Source organism: Chelonoidis abingdonii, chromosome 16 (genome assembly GCF_003597395.2).
Source record: "Chelonoidis abingdonii isolate Lonesome George chromosome 16, CheloAbing_2.0, whole genome shotgun sequence".
NCBI classification, from domain to species: Eukaryota; Metazoa; Chordata; order Testudines; family Testudinidae; genus Chelonoidis; species Chelonoidis abingdonii.
Window position 1 is genome coordinate 7,926,843 of NC_133784.1, and position 20,261 is coordinate 7,947,103.

Sequence of the window (20,261 nt, forward strand, 5' to 3'; positions counted from 1 at the left end):
GGGCTCAGGCGTTCTATCTGCTGCTTGCTAACTTGTGTACCACCCACGAGATGTCTATCGCTCAGCTCCATGCGTCCATCGGGTCATACCCTTGTCTTCGCATTATGCTCTGGTTCAACAGTCAAGAAATACTGCCAGCTCTGGCCTCAGCAGTTTACATTCTGCCATGATTTCACTCGACCCTACCGCCTACATAAGCTTGGGATCAACCTGACCTGGAATGGATAGGAGCAAGGCACTCGAAGAAGAAAAGACGGTTTTACTCACCTTGCAACTGTTGTTCGTCGAGCAGTGTGTTGCTTTCATATCCATTCCACAACCCGCCCTCCTTCCCCACTGTCGGAGTTAAGCCAAGGCAAGAAGGAACTGAAGGCGGCGGAGTCAGAGGGTATAGATTCCGGCGCCACTAGTGGCGCCCTCCAGTATCAAAAGCTTTGCTAAAGTCAAGATATATCACGTCTACTGCTTTCCCCATATCCACAGAGCTGGTTATCTCATCATGGAAGGCAATCAGGGCTGTCAGGCATAACTTGCCCTTGGTGAATCCATGTTGACTGTTCCTGATCACCTTCCTCTCCTCCAAGTGCTTCAAAATGGTTTCCTTGAGGACGTGCTCCATGATTTTGCCAGGGATTGAGGTGAGGCTGACAAGTCTGTAGTTCCCTGGGTTCTCCTTCTTCCGTTTTTTAAAAGATGGGCACTATATTTGCCTTTTTTCCAATCCTCCGGTACCTCCCCCAATCGCCATAAGTTTTCAAAGATAATGGCAAATGGCTCTGCAATCACATCAGCCAATTCTCTCAGCACCCTCGGATGCATTAGATCTGGACCCATGGACTTGTGCAGGTCCAGCTTTTCTAAACAGTCCTTAACCTGTTCTTTTACCACTGAGAGCTGCTCACCTTCTCCCCATACTGTGGTGCCCAAGACAGCAGTGTGGGAGGTGACCTTGTCTCTGAAGACCGAGGCAAAAAAAAATCTGAGTGGGGAGGAAAGATCCACATGATAGAAACTTGGAAGATGATGTGAAATCAGATTTTGGGAAACAGTGAAAAAAAAAAGTAAAATGTTTAACTTAAAAAGTCTTTCCATCTTCATAACAAGAGTCTGGGAGCATCTTGTGAGGGATGGGGGTGAAGGGCAGGGTCATCTGCAAGTGGAGGAGATCAGTTGGGGATGTTCCCTGGATGGCATGTCCCTCTGGAGGATGTTATGAGTCTCTTAAGTACAAGCTATGCACTATGGTAATGGACACTACAGAAAACTCCAAGTCACAGAGAGAGTTTGGTTCAGACACAAGGCACATAGATTGAGAGGCTGAAGTTTGGCCTTCAGTGTATCAGATGCTTTACATAAAAAAACAATAAAAACCAAAAAAACACTAAGACATGGTCCCAAAGAGCATCAGAGACAAAAAACCAAAACAAAAACAAACAAACAAACAAACAAACAAGAAAAATGCATACACAGTACAAAAACAATGAAGAGTCTGGTGGCACCTTAAAAGACAGATTTATTTGGGCATAAGCTTTTGTGAGTAAAAACCCCACTTCTTCAGATGCATGGAGTGAAAATTATAGATGCAGGCATAAATATACTGACACATGAAGAGACGGGACTTACCTTGCATGTGGAGAACCAGTGTGGACAAGGCCAGTTGAGTCAGGGTGGATGTGGTCCACTCCCAATAACTGACGAGGAAGTGTCAGTACCAAGAGTCAATGTCTCTTGGACACAGAGTAACACGGGTACCCTCTGATACATATACAAAAATAATGTTAAAAAAAAAGATTTGACAAGGAAAGAAACTGTTTTTGTTCTTGTTTCCTTTAAATTAAGATGGTTAAAAGCAGCATTTTCTTCTCCATAGTAAAGTTTCAAAGCTGTATTAAGTCAAAGTTCAGTTGTAAACTTTTGAAAGAACAATCAATGTTTTGTTCAGTTACGAACAACCTCCACTGCCAAGGTGTTCATAACTCTGAGGGTCTACTGTATAAACAGATCTGGGGGAAAAGGAGTAAGAGAAAAAGTCGGTTTGTTACTAAATGCATTGACAATAAAACTCATGAATGCTCAGTTGTCTTTTAAATTTTGCATGGGACTTTCCTGGAGGGTGTCTGGAGCACCTTGCGATCCTTGGTCAGCAGAATGGCCCACAGGGAGCAGTAATATCCAGAGCAGGTTAGAGTAACCCTGAAACTACTCTAATTTATGCTGGGACCAAACTGGTCATGGATTAGGGTGACCAGATGTCCCGATTTTATAGGGATAGTCCTGATATTTGGGGCTTTTTCTTATATAGGCTCCTATTACTCCCCACTCCCTCCATAGAGCAAGTGTGAAAAATCAGGTCACCCTCTCGTGACTGCCACCAGGATGAGGGAACACTGGTGGCTTTGAGTCACCTTTTCCCATCCCACAGGTCCAGCACCCAGTGTAGCATGCATGGACTGAAAGCTCGTGGTTTTGCACTTCCATCTACAACCCAACAAGCCATTTGCATTCCTCTGGAACAAGGCAGGTCACAGAGCCTAGTCTACAGTGTGAGAGCTGGGGATCAGGTAGTCTCAGCCAAGGGGATCTGGCTACAGAGTGAACTTTCAAATCAGATTAGATTAATCCAGAGTCTTGATCACAATGCAAGCCCTTCCTCTTTGATAAAAGGTTCTCTAACCAGATCCAGAGGAGGAGAACAAAAGCCAATCAAACAACACACCTTACCTCAAGCTGTTTCCCGTAACCAAAGAAAGGAAAAGAGCTGAAGATTCTATTATGAGCACCAGTACAAAAATCCTGAAATACAGGGGCACAAAATGTTGCTCTTCTAATTAATTAAAATTGGCTTGGATAGAAGCATTGTTAAATGGATTGAAAAACATAGGACAGCTATAAATTTAAGACAACATACTGAGATGACGGGTGATGCAGAGAACAATATCAGAGCAGCTCTTATTCAACATCTTTATAACCGATCTGGAAGATGAAAGAACTTGTTATTAAAAATGGCAAGCTGCACAATACTTTGTCAGGAAGAGCTGCACATCCCAGTGAGGACAAAGAAGTGACATAAAAAGGAACTACAGAGGTTATAGCCATGGGCAGGAAACAAAGTGAGAGTCAACTTGGAAAAATGCAAACAATAAGCCTGGAGAAAATAATCCAACCCCCAGATACGCCAAAGAGGGAGAAACCTAGGGATGTGGAATATCTGAGAAAGATACTAACACTTCCCAGGGGTAGCCAGGTTGGGAGGCACCTCATTACCATCTACTCTTAGCATGAGGAAACCCTGTCTGTGCCTGCCTGGGGTCAACTCCCTCACTCCACCAGACATGGGCAACATAAGAACTCTCCTCTCAGCCTACGCAGGCCCTGCTGTCTCTCTGCAGGTAAGCAATAGGCACAATACAACCCCTGATTCCTCTGAGTGACCCCCTGGAGTGCTAGCCTCTGTTCTAAAAGACTCAGAGTCACTGTTCCCATGGGAACAATACACCTCAGCTCACCCATCTCACATCAGGATCATCGCTTCACTCAGCTTACAGCACTTAAATGTTTATAGTGAAGACAAGGCTAAGTTTATTTAACAAAGAACAGAGATTCAAATAATAGCTAGTAAGTATTGGAAACAATTCGCTACATCTAAAATAAAATTATAAATACACCTTTAGTGCTTAGCCTTAACTGCCAAGACATTCTTGTGTCTCAAAGATAAACCCTGAGAGAAAAGCTAACAGCCAGGCAGGCTATGATCCTCTGTTCATACGACAAGCTCGCTGACAGCTTGTCCCCTAAGTGAAGGACCCTGTGGGTCTTTCTGCAATCCCCTAAAAATCCCCACTCCTTTGATCTTTATTCATAAAGTGGACATCCTTTGCCGATTGTTCTTCCCTGTGGCCTCAGTCTTTTGCCAACCTTGCAGTCTTTTAATTAGCATCTGGCTTCACATACAAACTAGATTTGCATTGTGAGACACACAGTGCACAATACACCTCTGACCAGACAAAGAAAGATATGCAACTCCTGTCCCAGGCCAAACTGGTCTTAACATCAAGAACATAATTTCCAGGATACACACATAACTTCTTAAATATTATCCTTGCATACCTTTTGCTATTATGACCACTTGTATGTTACTAGCTGCTGGTAGAGACCACACATGCCACCCTTTGGCACAATATTATATAGAAATCAGACCCAGGGGATCCCTGTAAACTCCTATGCACCTCTTATGCCCTCTGTAATCCAGGGATCCCTTGATGCCAACTGGCAGACATTGAGAGGGGCAGCAAATCAGAAATGAGTTTATCAAGTGGATGCAGCAGAGAGCTACAACAATTATTTGAGGGCTGCTGAAAATGCCTTACAGTGAGACACATAAATAGCTCAACTTATTAAACTTAACAAAAAGAAGACTGAGAAGTGCCTTGATTACAGTGAATAAAAACCTTCACAGGGAGAATATACAAGGTTCTAATAGGCTCTTTAATCTAACAGAGAAACTAGAACAAGAACCGACGGCTGGAAGCTGAAACCAGACAAATTCAAATTGGACATTAAGTACACATTTTTAAATAGTGAGGGTGATTAACTATTGGAACAAACTACCAAGGAAAGCAGTGGATGCTCCATCTTTTGGAGTCTTCAGATCAAGACGAGGCCTTTCTGGAAGATATGCTTTAGCTACATATAAGTCATTGGGATCAGTGCAGTGGTAACTGGGTGAAATTCTCTGGCCTGTGATGTAGAAGAGGTCAGACTAGATCAGTGGTCCCCAACCTTTTCGTCTGGCGGGCGCCAGACAAAGGACCGTGGCGGTGGTGGAACATCCTCCGAAATGCCACCACATTTCTGCAGCGTTTCCTCTTAATGACGTCGCTTGTCAGTGGCAAGTGGCATCATCGAGAGGTGTCGCCGCTGAATTTCTGCGGCGTTTTGGCGGCGATGCCTCTCGATGATGTCACTTGTCAGTGGCAAGTGACGTCATCGAGAGGCATCGCCGCCGAAACGCCGCAGAAATTGGGCAGCATTTCGGAAGATGCTCCACCGCCAGCCAGGACATGGGTGCATTTAGATGCTCTCCGTGGGCGCCATGGCACCCGTGGGCACCGCATTGAGGACCCCTGGACTAGATGATCTAATGGCAATTTCTAGCCTTAAACACTATGACAAATGTAGAGAGTTTACAGAAGAACTCCAGTGATCAGGAAAGGACTGAGTTTGAGGAAAGAATGAGAGAAATAACTCTCTCCAGCCTGGCCAAAGGTGCATGGTGGGATGCTAATACTTGTCACACAGGTGGACTCTTGCCCTTACTAATAGGTAAACCAGGGTGTGAGAGGGAGTAGAGCAGCCCAGATCTATTGATAACTACTGACCCATCATACTGGGATGCAGTAGGGTAAAACAGAGGCACCCAGCTTCTCCTCTGCATAGAAGTGCTCCCCAGTTAGCATGTTCTTCAGATGGCAAGTAGCTGTCTGGGGCCCTGGGCATGCAGGCTGGCTAGCATCAGCAATCCCCTTGGTTACCTCCCTAGTGCTCCCTCACAGCTAATTGGAAATTGTTATACAAGAAGATGTGCCAGACATTCTGTTTTCCCATTAAGGCCTCTACACTGCATAAAGCAGGATCTGGACACAAAGAGGAGCAGGGTGGAAAGAAAGGTAAGAGAGATGGGTCAGGGTGTGGAACCAGCTATCTCATCCCACCATTTGAGACATTTAAAACTGATAATGTGCTGCTGAGAAGAACCTGAGGAACGGACTGAATGGGACCTAACAGATCATTGTTCGCCTATCAGACAGCATCTCTATTATTATATAGACACCTTAGGAATCAACATCCATTTGGTGACAGCCCAGCAAGTAAAGGTGGGATTGAGCTGATTACCATTGTAGGAACATAATAAGAGCTATACTGGGCCAGACCAATGGTCCATCTAGACTTTTATCATGTCTTCTGGCAGTGGCCAGTGCCAGGTGCTTCAACAGGAATAAACAGAACAATTATTGAGTGATCCATCCTCTGTTGTCCAGTCCCAGCTACTGGCACTCAGAGGTTTAGGGACACCTGGAGTATGGGGTTGCCTCCCTGACCATCTTGGCTGATAGCTACTGATGGACCTAACCTCCATGAACTTACCAAATTATTTTTTAGCCTTTTACTTTTGATCTTCACAACATCTCTAGCTATGAGTTCCACAGGTTGACCGTGAGTTGTGTAAAGAAGTACTTCCTTTTTTGGTTTTAAGCCTACTGCCTATTAATTTAATATCTTAATCATTTGTGCTGCTCTTCTCTGTACCTAATACAATTCTAATAGTTCAGTTTTGAGATGATATGACCAGAACTGACTGCTGTATTCAAGTTGAGGGTGTACCATGGATTTGTATAGTGGCAGTCTGATAGCTTCTGTCTTATTATCTAAACTTTTCCTAATATGCTTAACATTCTGCTAGTTCCAAAGAGTGGGTCACTACCGTCACTATATACCTCATTTCATGATGTTGGCCGCTCCATTAACAGACATTACAAAGACACTAGTGATGAAAACAGTCCTGTGGATTCAGGAGTGTCAAAAACTTTTTTAAAAGAATAAAGGAAATCTTGGAGCAACAAACTGTACTCTGATGTCCAGACTTTTCATTACCATTTATCTTGTGCATGAGCAATCTGAAGTGGGCTTAGGAGTCATACTTCCGCAACACTTCCAAGGAATAGAACATTCAGTTCTTTATTTAAGCAGGAAACTCCAGCAATAGGAAACCAGGTCTCTATCATAGAGCAAATGCTTGGCCATACAATGGGCAGTAGTGGCCCTGTGATGTAACATTCTAGGACTTTCGTTCAAGCTAGTCACAGACCACATCTCCTTAAAAGGGATGCGGACAATGAAAAAGATACCAATGCTGCATTACCTGGTGGTAGCTGGCATTACAACCCCTTGGTTTCACAGTGACATCATTCAGAATCCCAGCAGGGGAACACAGACTTTCCTCCCTCCGCTAGGAGGGGACATTACTCTCTGACAAGACCAACACCCCGATTCCTCTCTACCAGGCCTGCATGACCCCCGGCTGGAGGCCCTGCTGCACCCTGCCCAGGAAACAGCTTTCTGAGAGGAATAGAGCAGCAAGTATTAGACCTCTGGGCTTGCCTAGAGAAGCCTCCTGGGGAGCAGCCATTTGGGAACCATTGAGAACTGGTCTTCCACCAACGAAAAAGGCAGAGGATCAGCAACAGCCAGTCAAGGCCCAGCAGACTGAAATAATTGGAGCTATCTGCTGCTAGAAAGGCTGTTCTTGGCTGGGGCCCAGGGAGCAAGGAGAGATGCTCCCTACACCACAGCCAAAGGAACCAAGTTGGGACAGGACTTATTGCTGGCCACAGTCAGTGGCAGGAGTTCAGGAGGAACCTGCTGATTTAACTCCATAGAGGAAGTTGAGCTGCAAAAGGATAAGAAAGCATTTAATTTAGAACTGGCCTCAAAGGGCAAGGAACATCTTCTGTTTTCTGTACCCCAGGAGGGGTTTGAACTGTGTGCCCTGGCCGGAGGACTGAACCACAGATGACCTTCAGAGGTAGGCTGAGAGCCTGCAGTGAGCACTGGGAGCTGAAGAAAGTGGCAGCACCACACCCTGACACCAGGGAGGGTGCACTCAAAGTGGTGAGTGCTACCCACCACAAACTACAACAGAAGTGTCCAGTGTGTGTGTGCCCAGTCCAAAATGGAAGTCAGGCTTTAGAGAGACGGTCATGGGTTCTGATCTAGAAAATGCCCTCCTGCCAGGGCTTGTTCCATGGCAGAACACGGACAGACACCGCATCTGAGTAAGACTCTGGATTAACTACTTCCTCCTCAAACAACAACACCATTGATTTCTTTGGTGTAGAGCTGAGACTATAATGAAATCTGACAAGAGAACAATGCAGCCTGTCCCTGGGTGTTACTACCAACCTCCAAACCAGGGATGTGAAACAACTTCTCCCCATGATCTCAGATTAACAATACAAAATCTGGAGTTGCTGCTAGTCTGTCACATGGTGAGCAGATCCCTGGGATAGTACAGAGAGACCAGAGTCACTAAAAAGCGATCCAGACCTGTTCCAGAGCCACAGGAATGATTACCAGTTTTGAAAACATGTTTTATAAAAACAAGGTCAAAGAGCTCAATCTATTAAGCTTAAAAAAGAGAAGGCTAAGGGGTTATTTGATTACAGTCTGTCAGTACCTAACGGGGAACAAATATTTAATAAAGGGCTCTTTAAACAAGTAGAGAAAGGTCTAACATGACCCAATGGCTGGAAGTTGAAACTACACAAGTTAGGAATGGAAATAAGGAGTAAGTTTTTAATGGTGAGTAATAAAAAAAAAAAAAAATTAACCATTGGAACAATTTTCCAGGGGCTGTGATGGTTCTTCAATGACTAATCATTTTTAAATTAAAATTGGACATTTTTCTAAACTATAGGAACTATTCTGGGACCATTCTCTGGCCTGCGCTCTACAGGAGGTCAGACTGGATGATCACAATTGTCCTTTCTGACCTTGGAATCTATGACTGTTCCTGCAGCCATCTTCACAGCAAAGCTAGCACATGGCAACAATATTCCCCACACAAACTTTTACTGTAACTGGAGCAGCTATGAGCATCCCAACAGAAGCACTCTTCACCATTCACTGCCAGTCGTGCTAACAGGGTCTGGTACTCAGATGTCCAGGAGCTCTGTGATGTTACACCCCATATTCTTCATAGAAATATGGTTATGATATGAATATGGCTTAAGATATTTTATGAAAGATGGGTCTTGTAAGGTATCATTGGAAAGATTATCATTTACTGGATGTGATTATCCAGTTTCTATACATATATCATTTCTGTATCTAAAGTTAGGAATATTGACTATGTAACAATTACAACTGTGTGTGTATTTGGGAGACAAGCACCAGATAACAGGCCATCAGCTTTGATGGGCCATTAGGAAAAAACAATAAGACTTTAAAGATACTAATCTCTCGTCTTGCTGAGAGGCGTCCTGGAATGTAGCTGTGACACTACTAGGTCAGGTGGTCCTGTCACCTGGTAGTAAACACTATCTTGGACTGCTAGTAATTTTCAACTTAAAGGAGAGTGAGGTCAAGACTGGGAAACAAAAGATTCCCACCTTATGTTAATTATATTTAAGGCTGCGGAGTAAGGCAAACAGGACTCTCCTCCATTGCCTACCCAAGAAAGACTGCTGAAAGTACTTGGAGGGACAAAGGAACTAACTTGAGGGAAAAGGCAGGGATGAGTCCAGATTGAGACAGGGGTCCAGTCTGTAAGAAGAAAAAACTGGAACTCTAAGTTACAGAAACTCTGCAACTTGCCTAAAATAACATTTAGGGTGAGAAATTACTTCTTGAAACCAGTCTGTTTAAGATCTTAAACTTAGTATGCGTATTTTGTTTTATTTGCTCAGTAATCTGCTTTGTTCTGTTTGCTATCCCTTATAATCACTTAAAATCTGCTTTTTATAGTTAATAAATTCGTTTTGTTTATTATTAAACCCAGGTTGTGTAATTTCTAACGGGGGGGGGCAGGAAGTTGTGCATCTCTCTCTTCACATTGAGGGAGAGGGTGAATTTTTATGAACTTCTGCTGTGCAGATCTTTCTATATAGCACAATACAATATTATTTGGGGTTTACCTCTCCACAGTGGGTGTGCACATGAGTGCTGGCTGAATCCTCTCACACAGATCTGACTGCAGTCTGTGTCTGGAACTGGGTGTGGTCTTGCCTGGGTGCGTGCCAGAACGGGGCCTGAGAGCCTGGAACACCAACCCAGTGCAAGGGAAATCCAGGATGGCAGGGCTGGAGGGCTGAGTGGGACCCCAGCACACCAGGTGGCATCCTGGACGGCGGTGTGTGTCCAACCCATCACACTCTCAACAGCCAGAATTCCTGCACTCTACCTACAGACAAAGGGAGCAGCTGGGACTGATGCAATAATATTACTTAGCCTGTCTAGAGCACTTTTTAATCCGAGAGAGTTGTTAGCCCAACTGGCATTACAGTCGTCCAGAAGACAATGAAGCTTCACAAGATCCTGGTTAGGCTAGTTTCCTGCCACCACTTGTATCAATGGATAATCCCCAACTCAGAGCAGAGACGAGCCCAAACAACACAGTGAAAGGTACTTTATAAATACAGGGACTAAATTAAAGGGCTTATTATTGGATGGTGCAGCTGCCCAGACTGCGGGGGAGCCACAGGTCGTGGCCATGCCCCTCTTGGTTGGGGAAAGCGAGTGGATGGACACTTGGGGCACTGTGACCACCTGTGTGCATCTGGAATACTAGAAAGAGGCATCTCCAGGGCAAAGCCTGAGGGTGCTGTAGGTGGGGGAATGGAAGGGCATGAACCACTTAAGCATGAACCTGACCAAATTAAGAAAACGCTGCATGGAACATCTCTTTGCCCCCAGCTTCCCGAGTGACCAAGAGCTCAATCCTGCAAAGTGCTGAATGCCCTCAGCTCCTACTGAAGTCACCACATGTTGAGATAGCACCCTTGTGAGAAGCTGAGCAGAGTGCCTTGCAGATTTGAGTCCTGTGTGCCTAGCTGACTGAGCAGGCAGCAGGAAGCATGGGGGTTGGTGTCACTAGTTTGGTTCAGGATCAGTGATTAGAACAGTTTACTGTCCAAACATTTATCCTGATACCAGCAAGAGTGTCTCTGTCCTGATAAGTCATGAAACAGCAGACTGTGAAGTTTGCTGTATCCTCCTTTATTACATTATTTTTCCTAATATGGCAAGATCCCTGTGACAAGAAATTCACAATCTAGGGCTTGTGCCTGAAACCCTCTCTAGGCTCACAGGGCTTCTTCCCCTCTCACCTCTCCTTTTCCTCATGCTTCTGGTGTCTGTCCCGCCCCATTCCAGTCTATGCCTCCTGTGGCAAGGCGAGGTGACTCCTCTATCTCCTGGACCTTTGCACTTCCCCCTCTGGCAATGGCAGGAGCCTGGTTAAATCAGTCCCACTCTAGAGAGTAAAAAGAACAGGAGTACTTGTGGCACCTTAGCGACTAACAAATTTATTTGAGCATAAGCTTTCGTGGGCTACAGCCCCACTTCATCGGAAGCATGTAGTGGAAAATACAGTAGGAAGATATAGACACACACATACCATGAAACAATGGGTGTTACACACCATAAGAAGAGTGATCAGTTAAAGTGAGCTTTTATCAGCAGGAGAGAAAAAGAGCTGTTTGTAGTGGTAATGAAAATGGCCCATTTCTAGTAATTGACAAGGAGATATGAGGAACTGTAGGGGGGGAAATATGCATGGGGAAACAGTTTTTTGTTTTTTTTTTTTACTGTAAAACTTAAAACTATTTCCCCATGCTGGAACTGGTCATTACACCTACTGTTCAGAGCCCTGCTGCAGCTACTAAACCTTAGGCCTTGGCTACACTGGCACTTTACAGTACTGCAACTGGGGTGTGAAAAAACACCCCCCTGAGCGCTGCAAGATGCAGCGCTGTAAAGTGTCAGTGTAATCAGGGCGGCAGCGCTGGGAACGCGGCTCCCAGCGCTGCACGCTACACCCGTAAGGGATGTGGTTTACAAGCAGCGCTGGGAGGGCTCTCTCCCAGCGCTGCGGCTTTGACTACACTCACACTTCAAAGCACTGCCGGGGCAGCACTTTGAAATGTCTAATGTAGCCAAGTCTTTCCCCAGGAATAATACCAAGCTCCTGTAGAGCCCATTTCACCCATAGATCACAGTCCTGTACAAATGTCAGTATCTCCATTGTACACTTGAGGAACTGGAGGCCCAGAGAAGTGAAGGACCTTGCTCAAGATCACTCAGCAAACCAGTGTCATAGTCAGGAATAGAACCCCAGGTCTCCTGACTCCAAGTCCAGTGCACTATACATCACAGCACACTGCCTCACTGAGTTTCTCACAGCCAGCATTCCTGCCCTGCTCCCTACAGAGCCCCAGCTGGGACAGGCTGGCACTGGAGTAGCCAGGAACTCTGACACAGCTAGTGCTCCTTCCCCATTCCTTCTGTGTGGAATGTCAAGCTCAATGACAAGCTCTGCTTTCCCCAAATATAAAACCTTGAGTTGCAGCGGCTGTGCTATCATTTCCAGCACCATCCAAGCAGCCTCTTCAGACTTTCCTCCCTTCTTGTGTCTGCTCCTTGCACCCTTCCCTGATATCCTATGTGCTTCTCCCTAGAATGCTTATTTTTCATCATCTGTCTGCAGAGGCTCTGAATTCTCATCCTTCTCCTCCTCACTTTGTCCTTCCTCCCCTTATTGGTGTGTTACTGAGCTGTTGCTGAATCTCTCAGAGGAGAGTTTACACTGCACTTCTTACCATAATGTCGCTCTTAGTTCTGATCTACACTACAGGCCTATAATCCATAGAAAAATCCACACCCCTGAGCGATGTAGTTATACTGACCTACCCTCCCATATAGACAGCGCTATGACGACGGGAGAGCTTCTGCTCACACAGCTATCGCCTCTCGCAGAGGTGGTTCTATTATGCTGACCACAAAGCACTCTCCCATTGGCATAGAATGTCTTCACCAGACATGCTACATCAGTGCAGCTATGCTGCTGCAGTGCTGTATGTGTAGACAAGCCCTCAGAAATCACAGCAGCAGTAACGGCAAATTTACCACAGCTTTGCTTTCTTCAGAGGCCTGTGGGAAGAATGAAATAATAGACAATTGTGAGATGACAGTACAGAAGTCCTCATCTGGGGTTGCTAATTCACATTTTCCTGGCCCCATGCAAAGCTCAAAGGCCAGCTAATGGCCTGAGCTTTGATCGAGAAGATAAAAGTCTACACACAAAAAAACAAAAAATAATGTGCCTCATTCTAGGGTGAAAGTTGGGTGATTTTTCATTCTCAGTTCTCTTCCTTAGGAAGGACCTAATGCTGATCCAAAATACTCAGACCAAGTATTCTCAAGAGGAGCAAAAACATGGGAGGAAATACAAATTCTAAATCAAGATCCTTTAACTTAATTTGCACATCAATTAAAGTAAAATGCCTTTGTCCAAATCAGAACTACCTTATGTAAGTGTATTCATGGCTGGTTAGGAAAACAGGACTTGTGTATAATCAGAAACAGGACCATTCTCACAGCTGTTGAGAATAAACACAGCTGGGAACATTCATCTCTCTTATTATTGTTTGTATCACCATAGCGCTGGCCTAGGGACCAATCAAAGACCAGGACACCACCGTGCTAGGCTCTGCACGAACACAGAACAGAAAGATGGTCCCAGTCCCAAAGAGCTCACAATTTGAGACAAGAGACAACAGTTGGATACAGACAAACAGATGGTGGGGGTATAAGAAGACAATGAGACAACATTGGTCAGCACTACAGGACAGGCAGGGGTTTCAGAATGCCAGTAGCCTGACCATTGTCAAGATTTTGGAGGCATCACAGCAAAGATTGTAGAGAGTTTTGAAGGAAGACAATGAGGTAGCTTTGTGCATGTTTTTAGGAAGCTCTTCCCAACTGTGAGGGGCAGCATGGGAGAATGCACAAAAGTGCTTGTTTGAAAATGTAACAAGTGAGGAATGGTGGCAGGAGTTCACATTTTTGCTAATGAACAAGAGCTGGTAGGTGGGGTGGAATAGGCCATGAAGGGTCTTGACATGAAGACAAGCAGTTTATGTTTCATGCAACAGAGAAGAGAAGGAATGCAAAGAGAGGAGTGAGATGGTCAAAGCAGCTAGCTAGGAGATTGGTTCTTCCACTAGCATTCTGAATGGATATATGTAGGGCAAGATTGCATTTGTCAAGACCATGAGAAAAAGATGTGGTAATGTTGAGGTGATATGATGAAAGCAGCTGTATGGATGGTTAGGAAAGTCTTTATCTTAGAAATGTTATACAGAAAGAATCTGCTTGACATGGGTTTGGCTGATTAGATTCTATTCCTTTCAGCCACTCACACTCCTCCGATTGGCTCTTTACTGCATTGCTACTTATAATACCTAGCTCTTGCAGATCACGGTGTGGCTTTGGGTGTCATTCCTGTTCAATTAAACTCATCTCCTCCTCTCCTGAGGCTATAAGTGACAACTGTCTGAAAAGCAAAACCTGGACAGGAAGTGTCCTGCCAGAGAACCTCATTCCTGCTCTACGAGGGGACCTTCTCCACAGTTGGGAGAAGATGAAGTCGGCTTTCACGTACACCTAGGATAGATGGGAAAGGAATTTTAGTGTAAGAAATGGAAGATATTCCATCTCGCTTATCTCCCAGAAGCCAAAGTAGATATGTTCTGTTATACATTTTCCAGACAAGCAATAGGCCTCACCTGTCCCCTTGGAGATGATCCCACAACCCAAGAAATCTCACTATCAGCTAATCTGTCCCAATATTCAGCCTAAAAAGCTCCTTAAACTCCTTCCAATGCTCTTAATTATAACTCCTTGCACCACACTAAATAAATCATCTCCATCCTTAGGGTCTGATTCTCCACTGACTCTGGTGCTAACTAGGTGTCAACTCATGGAAGTTAGTGACTGGCTGGTGTGAAAGGAGAATTAGGTTGGTGTAATGGCCCACTGGGAAATACACCTAGTATGGAGCAGGTTCTGCTAGTTGCACGCCACCTCAGCAGGAGTCCTGGGGTGCAAGGGGCATTCCAGAAAAGAGAGAGGGGATGGCTGTGATGTGTCCAAGAAGTCTCCAGGGCTGTGAGGCACCTTGCTGCCAAGCCTTGTCTGTGCCTGCCATGGGTGAGCTCCTCAACACCATAGCTGCAGGCAACACAAACACTCCCCTTTCTCTGTACAGGTTAGATATAGGCACACTCCAACCCCTGAATTCTCCAAGCATCCCTCTGGAGTGTCCAGACTCTGGTTCACTGAATGCTCATAGTATTCACAGATTCGCTGTCCCCAAAGAAGCAGTGCATCCAGCTTACCAGTTCCACCTCAGATCACTGCTCTGTTTAACACACAGCATTTAAGACATGTTTATAGTGAAAAAAGTTACAATTTATTTAACAAAGTATAGAGATTTGAGAAGTAGCAAGCTGAAGTACTGGACACAAATGGTTACTTGTAGAACAAAATCATAACACAGTCTAGAGTCTATACTTAATTACAAAGGTACTTTCCTGTCTAATGAAGTTTAGTTCACCCAAAGTCTTTGCAGCATTTTCCAGTCAGGTTGTCTGTAACCCTCCTTTCACAAGACAGAACACACTGACAGTTTGTGTCCTCAGTGAAGGATGAAGGGCATCTCTGCATCCCAACTATCCATAGTCTTCACTCGTAAACATAATCCCTCCCTGCTAGTTGTTTTCTCCTGTGTGCTCCTTTGTTGATTTTACAATCTCTTGATTAGCATTTGGCCTCCATTGTAAAGCAGACAATATACAATACCTCTTTCTGGCTGGTTATGTGCGTAAGTATCCTTTCCCTCCTGCCTGATGGGGGCATGTTGATCACCTTCTGGTGACCTGCCTTAAGAATATAACTTTCAGCACAGATATATGATTCCTTAAACATTTACATACATTTCAAAATGAGTATGATGAACAGTGGGCTACTGACTCTCAGTAGAGACATCACAAGCCATCCTTTGGTGAACTACTGTGCATATATTTGACCCAGGGGATCCTGGCAAAATTGTGTGTGTCCCTGTGCCTCTGCCAGTTAGCCCAAACAGGTTCCTGGGTCACAGAGGCCAGGATAGACCTTTGCATCAGTGATTCTGCACCCCTACAAAGCTATGCAAGGGCCTTAGAAGCAGCAATGCAAGTCAGGGGAGCCCTCAGTGGCTATTACCTACTTAGTTCTTGTAATCTTTCTCTCTGTCAGTCACTCAAGCTTCTTGATTATGTTTCTTGCTCTTCTCTAAGCTACTATCAGTTTTTCTATATCTTTCAGGTGAGGTGGCAAAATTTGCCAATGATACAAAACTACTCAAGATAGTTAAGTCCCAGGCAGATTGTGAAGAGTTACAAAAGGATCTCACAAAACTGGGTGACTGGGCAACAAAATGGCAGATGAAATGATGTTACTAAGTTAAATGTAATGCACACAGGAAAAAATAACCCCAACTATACATTAAAATGATGGGGTCTAAATTAGCTGTTTACACAAGAAAGAGATCTTGGAGTCATTGTGGATAGTTCTCTGAAATCATCCACTCAATGTGCAGTGGCAGTCAAAAAAGTGAACAGAATGTTGGGAACCATCAAGAAAGGGCTAGATAATAGACAGAAAATATGATATTGCCTCTATATAAATCCATGGTACACCCACATCTTGAATACTGAGTGCAGATGTGGTCACCCCATCTAAAAAAAGATATATTGGAATTGGAAAAGGTTCAGAAAAAAGGCAACAAAAATGATTAGGGGTATAGAACAGCTTCCATATGAGGAGAGATTAATAAGACTGGGACTTTTCAGGTTGGAAAAGAGGCAACTAAGGTGGGACATGATAGCGGTCTATAAAATCATAAGTGGTATAGAGACAGTAAATAAGGAAGTGTTATTTACTCCTTCTCATAATACAAGAACAAGGGGCCACCAAATGAAATTATAGGTAACAGGTTTAAAACAAACACAAGAAAGTATTTTTTCATGCAACACACTATCAACTCTGGAACTCTTTGCCAGAGGGTGTTGTGAAGGCCAATACTATAAGGGGGTTCAAAAGGGAGCTAGATAGATTCATGGAAGATAGGTCCATCAATGGCTATTAGCCAGGATGGGCAGGAATGGCATCCCTAGACTCTGTTTGACAGAAGCTGGGATTGGGTGACAGGGCATGGATCATTTGATGATAACCTATCTGTTCATTCCCTTTGGGGCACCTGCCATTGGCCACTGTCAGAGGACAGAATACTGGGCTTGATGGACCTTTGGTCTGACCCAGTATGGCCGTTCTTATGATCGGGTAATTACATGAATTACACAGCAGAACTGTAGAGGACTATCCCCTTCTTGTACCACGTGATGCTCTTATGAATACAACTCAAAATGGCAATGACCAATCCACCACTAGAAACACTTCCATTTAGTGATGATTGTGAATTACTTACTGAGATCTGCCAGTTAGCCAGTTCTTAATCAACCATGTACATCAAAAAATAGCATTTCGATATTGTAAAGTGCTGTGCAGTACTAAGTCAAACACCATACAAAAGTCTATGTGATTACCTTTATCTATCAAACTTCTAATCTCATAACAAATTGAATCAAGTTTGTGTGTCAAGACGTATTTTCTATAAAACCACGTTGACTGGCATTAATTATATTTGTGTCTTTTAACTCTTTATAATGAAATCCCTTGGGGCTGATGTCAGGTTATCATTACGCAGATTGTTCCACTTGATCTTCTTGAATATCAACACAACATTAGATCTCTTCCAGTCTTCCGGAATTTCCCCAATATTCCAAGATTTACTAAGAGCCAGGGATCTCCTCAACCACCTCTTTTAGGCTTCTTGAGTGCAAGTTATTTGGGCTTGTGCATTTAAAAATGCCTGTACCTGGTAAATGTTGTTTAGTACCCTTTGTACTAATGGACTGGAAAATGGTTCATCAGCCTCATCTGATATGACTAAATCATTGTCCTTCTTTCAAAATACAGTACAGAAATATTAAATGTTGCTGCATAATTACTAACAATTTTACTATCTTCATCTAATAACAAACCTGTACCACTCATATAATTTTTGTTCCTAATAGCCCTAACTCTTTCACTTAGACCATCCAATGCGCTCCTCAAAACTCTTGAGGAGAGCTGAACTTTGGCATTTTATTGATTTTGGTTCAGAATGAATCATCTGCTGACACTCTGTCATTGTGACAACGGTAAAGAATTACAGAAAGAGTTACTTTCTTCTAACATTGAACAAAGAACTTTATTAGAATAAGAAACAGTATTATCCCTAAAGTTTCTCTCCCTGTTTCACTGCAAAGTTTCTGCCTAGAACCTAGCCCAGCCTCCTACTTGCCTCGATCCTTGCTACACATCCTCACATCAGGCTGAATTATAGTTCAGAGCAGACTGTGAAGTGCAAGTTATGGTACAGAGTGTAAAATGGCCAGACAGAAAAAGCAGATTCTAAAGTAGGAAATGTTTCTGCCAGATGTTGAACATAACAGATGATAGGTGATATGTTTTCTGCTATGTGTAATATTCCAGCTGATTATAAAAGGAAGGCTCCATGACAATGCCATCTAGAAGCCACATCATGTATTGAGAAAAGGTGAAGACTTAATTCTGCTGCAGGCTGGTCTGTGAAAAATGTTGCCATGCTGATGTCAATGTTTGGGCTAAATTTCAGCTCCAGGGTGTGTACATTAATGACGTGAAACCTCATGCCAATGTGCTACAGGTGTCACCTGTGTACCTACTCATGTCACCAGGATGATAAATCTGAGATGCCAGCATCAGAATGGAGAGCAACTGTTAGCTCTAGCAGGAACCACCCTGCTGTCAAACAACCCCGCCACCAAGAAACATGGGTTAAGAATCATTCTCTCCTCATGTGTCCCCATAAGAGACTCTCTGCCCTAGAATATTGCTGTGAGATTCCTCCCAGCTGCGTACCAAGAGTCCCCAGGCTTTGAGAACTCCTTGTGTCCTGCTGCAGCAGCACCTTCATACCCCGTCAAGCCCTTACCCCCCAGCAGGGCACCCTCACACCTTTATGCTCTTTCAAGTGCTTGCCCCTTTTTTCCCGAATATTCCCTGCCCTGTGTTGAGAGGTCTCATGGCAAGACTTCTACCACCAGAAGTACCCTCTGCAAGAAACACACCCTCCAAGGTTGTTCTCATTTTGCAGTGACACAGGGGACACCCACTCTCTTCATGACATGAGCCCCCAGGGGCTAATTTCACACATACCTGCTGTCTCCAAACTGCAGTGAAACAATAACTGGCAACCCTCTGGGCTGACATTCACATAACACAGCCCCAGGGCCAAAGGTTATAAACATCTTGCCTCCTCTTTTCTTTACAGCCACTGCAAATCCTTCTTCCCCTCCCCCATTACCCCTCCCCCCCACGCACACGAGCGGGGGAGGGCCCAGGATCACTTGTCAGTGCTCCTCTACACTGTCTGAGAAACTGAACTCCAAGATGAGAATTGTGTGCTAATTTCACAATAGGGAAGGAATGTAGAAGACTGCATGCAGCATAGACCAAAATAAATCTCTTTGACAATGAATTCATCGTCTCAGAACATATGCATCGAGTTCTGTAATGAGAAATGAATGTAACTGTGTAGTCTGTGCTGTTCTGAGATGCATTTGGCTGCAGGAGGGTCTCAAAATTAGTTGACTCCTGAATGACAAATCTCAATGAGTATAAACTTCTCATGAATATTCATTAACTTGTCAAACTTTTGTTTGTTGTGAGGCTGACGTCACAGCAAGTCAGAGCCATTTGAAAAGCTCCCCAAAGTCCCTCTCCCCCACCTCCTCCCTACAAGCAGATTTTGCTTTTTAAGTTCAGAGCAACTCATTTTTGTTCTTACCCTTTGGCTCGTCCATCAGTGCCAGTGTTCTCTCCCCTCCTTTCTCAGCCTCTGCTGGCTCTGAGCTGCATAGCGAGAGGTCCATGTGAAACACAGCTATTTAACGGTCCATGGCTGTGGGAGGGGTTAGTTTAACTCTGCATGACTCAGAAGGAACTCAGAAGCAGGTCACCCTGTGATTTTTCATTAAGGCAGAAATTAACTCATGCTTGCAACCTGCTTCAGTCCCGGGCTTCCACTAAGAAAGTGCCACAAAGTGTTTAGTAATAGGAAGCAAAAGCTGCCAAAGAGAATATTTTGTGCCTTCCCCTTTTGGGACGTAAGCAGAAGCAGATATATGTCTGGCTGTGCTGGCACTTTTCAAAGAAAAATAGTGTCTTGGACATAAACAGAAAGTCTTTGAAGTCGTCAGTCTTTGAAGTCATCTAACACTCAAGACTCCCTTGGCTCTAGCCAGGCTGTATATGAGAGGAAGAGCTACTCTTGAAAGGAGATAGCTTTGCCCTCCCTCACTTCCATCTGCTACAGTTCACCACCTAGATCCAAACACACAAGAAAAATGGAAATTACAGCGGAGAAAAAAAGAGAGAGGCTGATTTATAATTAATTTTTGCAAACTTTGCTGCATCCACCAATTCCAATCACAACGGTACAAATCTGGGCTCTTCACCCCACCCCTTCTGTGCCCTGGGCCCCTCACCTTCACACACTTGGAGCTCCTGCAGAGAGG

At 44.3% G+C, this 20,261-nt stretch overlaps 1 protein-coding gene across 1 annotated transcript in view; it reads right to left on the bottom strand.

Moving 5' to 3' along the window:
* ENTPD1 (ectonucleoside triphosphate diphosphohydrolase 1) overlaps positions 1-19,621 on the bottom strand; it is an 81,179-nt gene extending 61,558 nt beyond the window's left edge. The window contains exon 1 of the mRNA XM_032768059.2: positions 19,532-19,621. Within this exon, the coding sequence (XP_032623950.2) occupies positions 19,532-19,616 (85 nt within the window). The 5' untranslated portion in view covers positions 19,617-19,621. The remainder of the gene's footprint in view (positions 1-19,531) is intronic.
* Between the last annotated feature and the right edge of the window lie 640 nt (positions 19,622-20,261).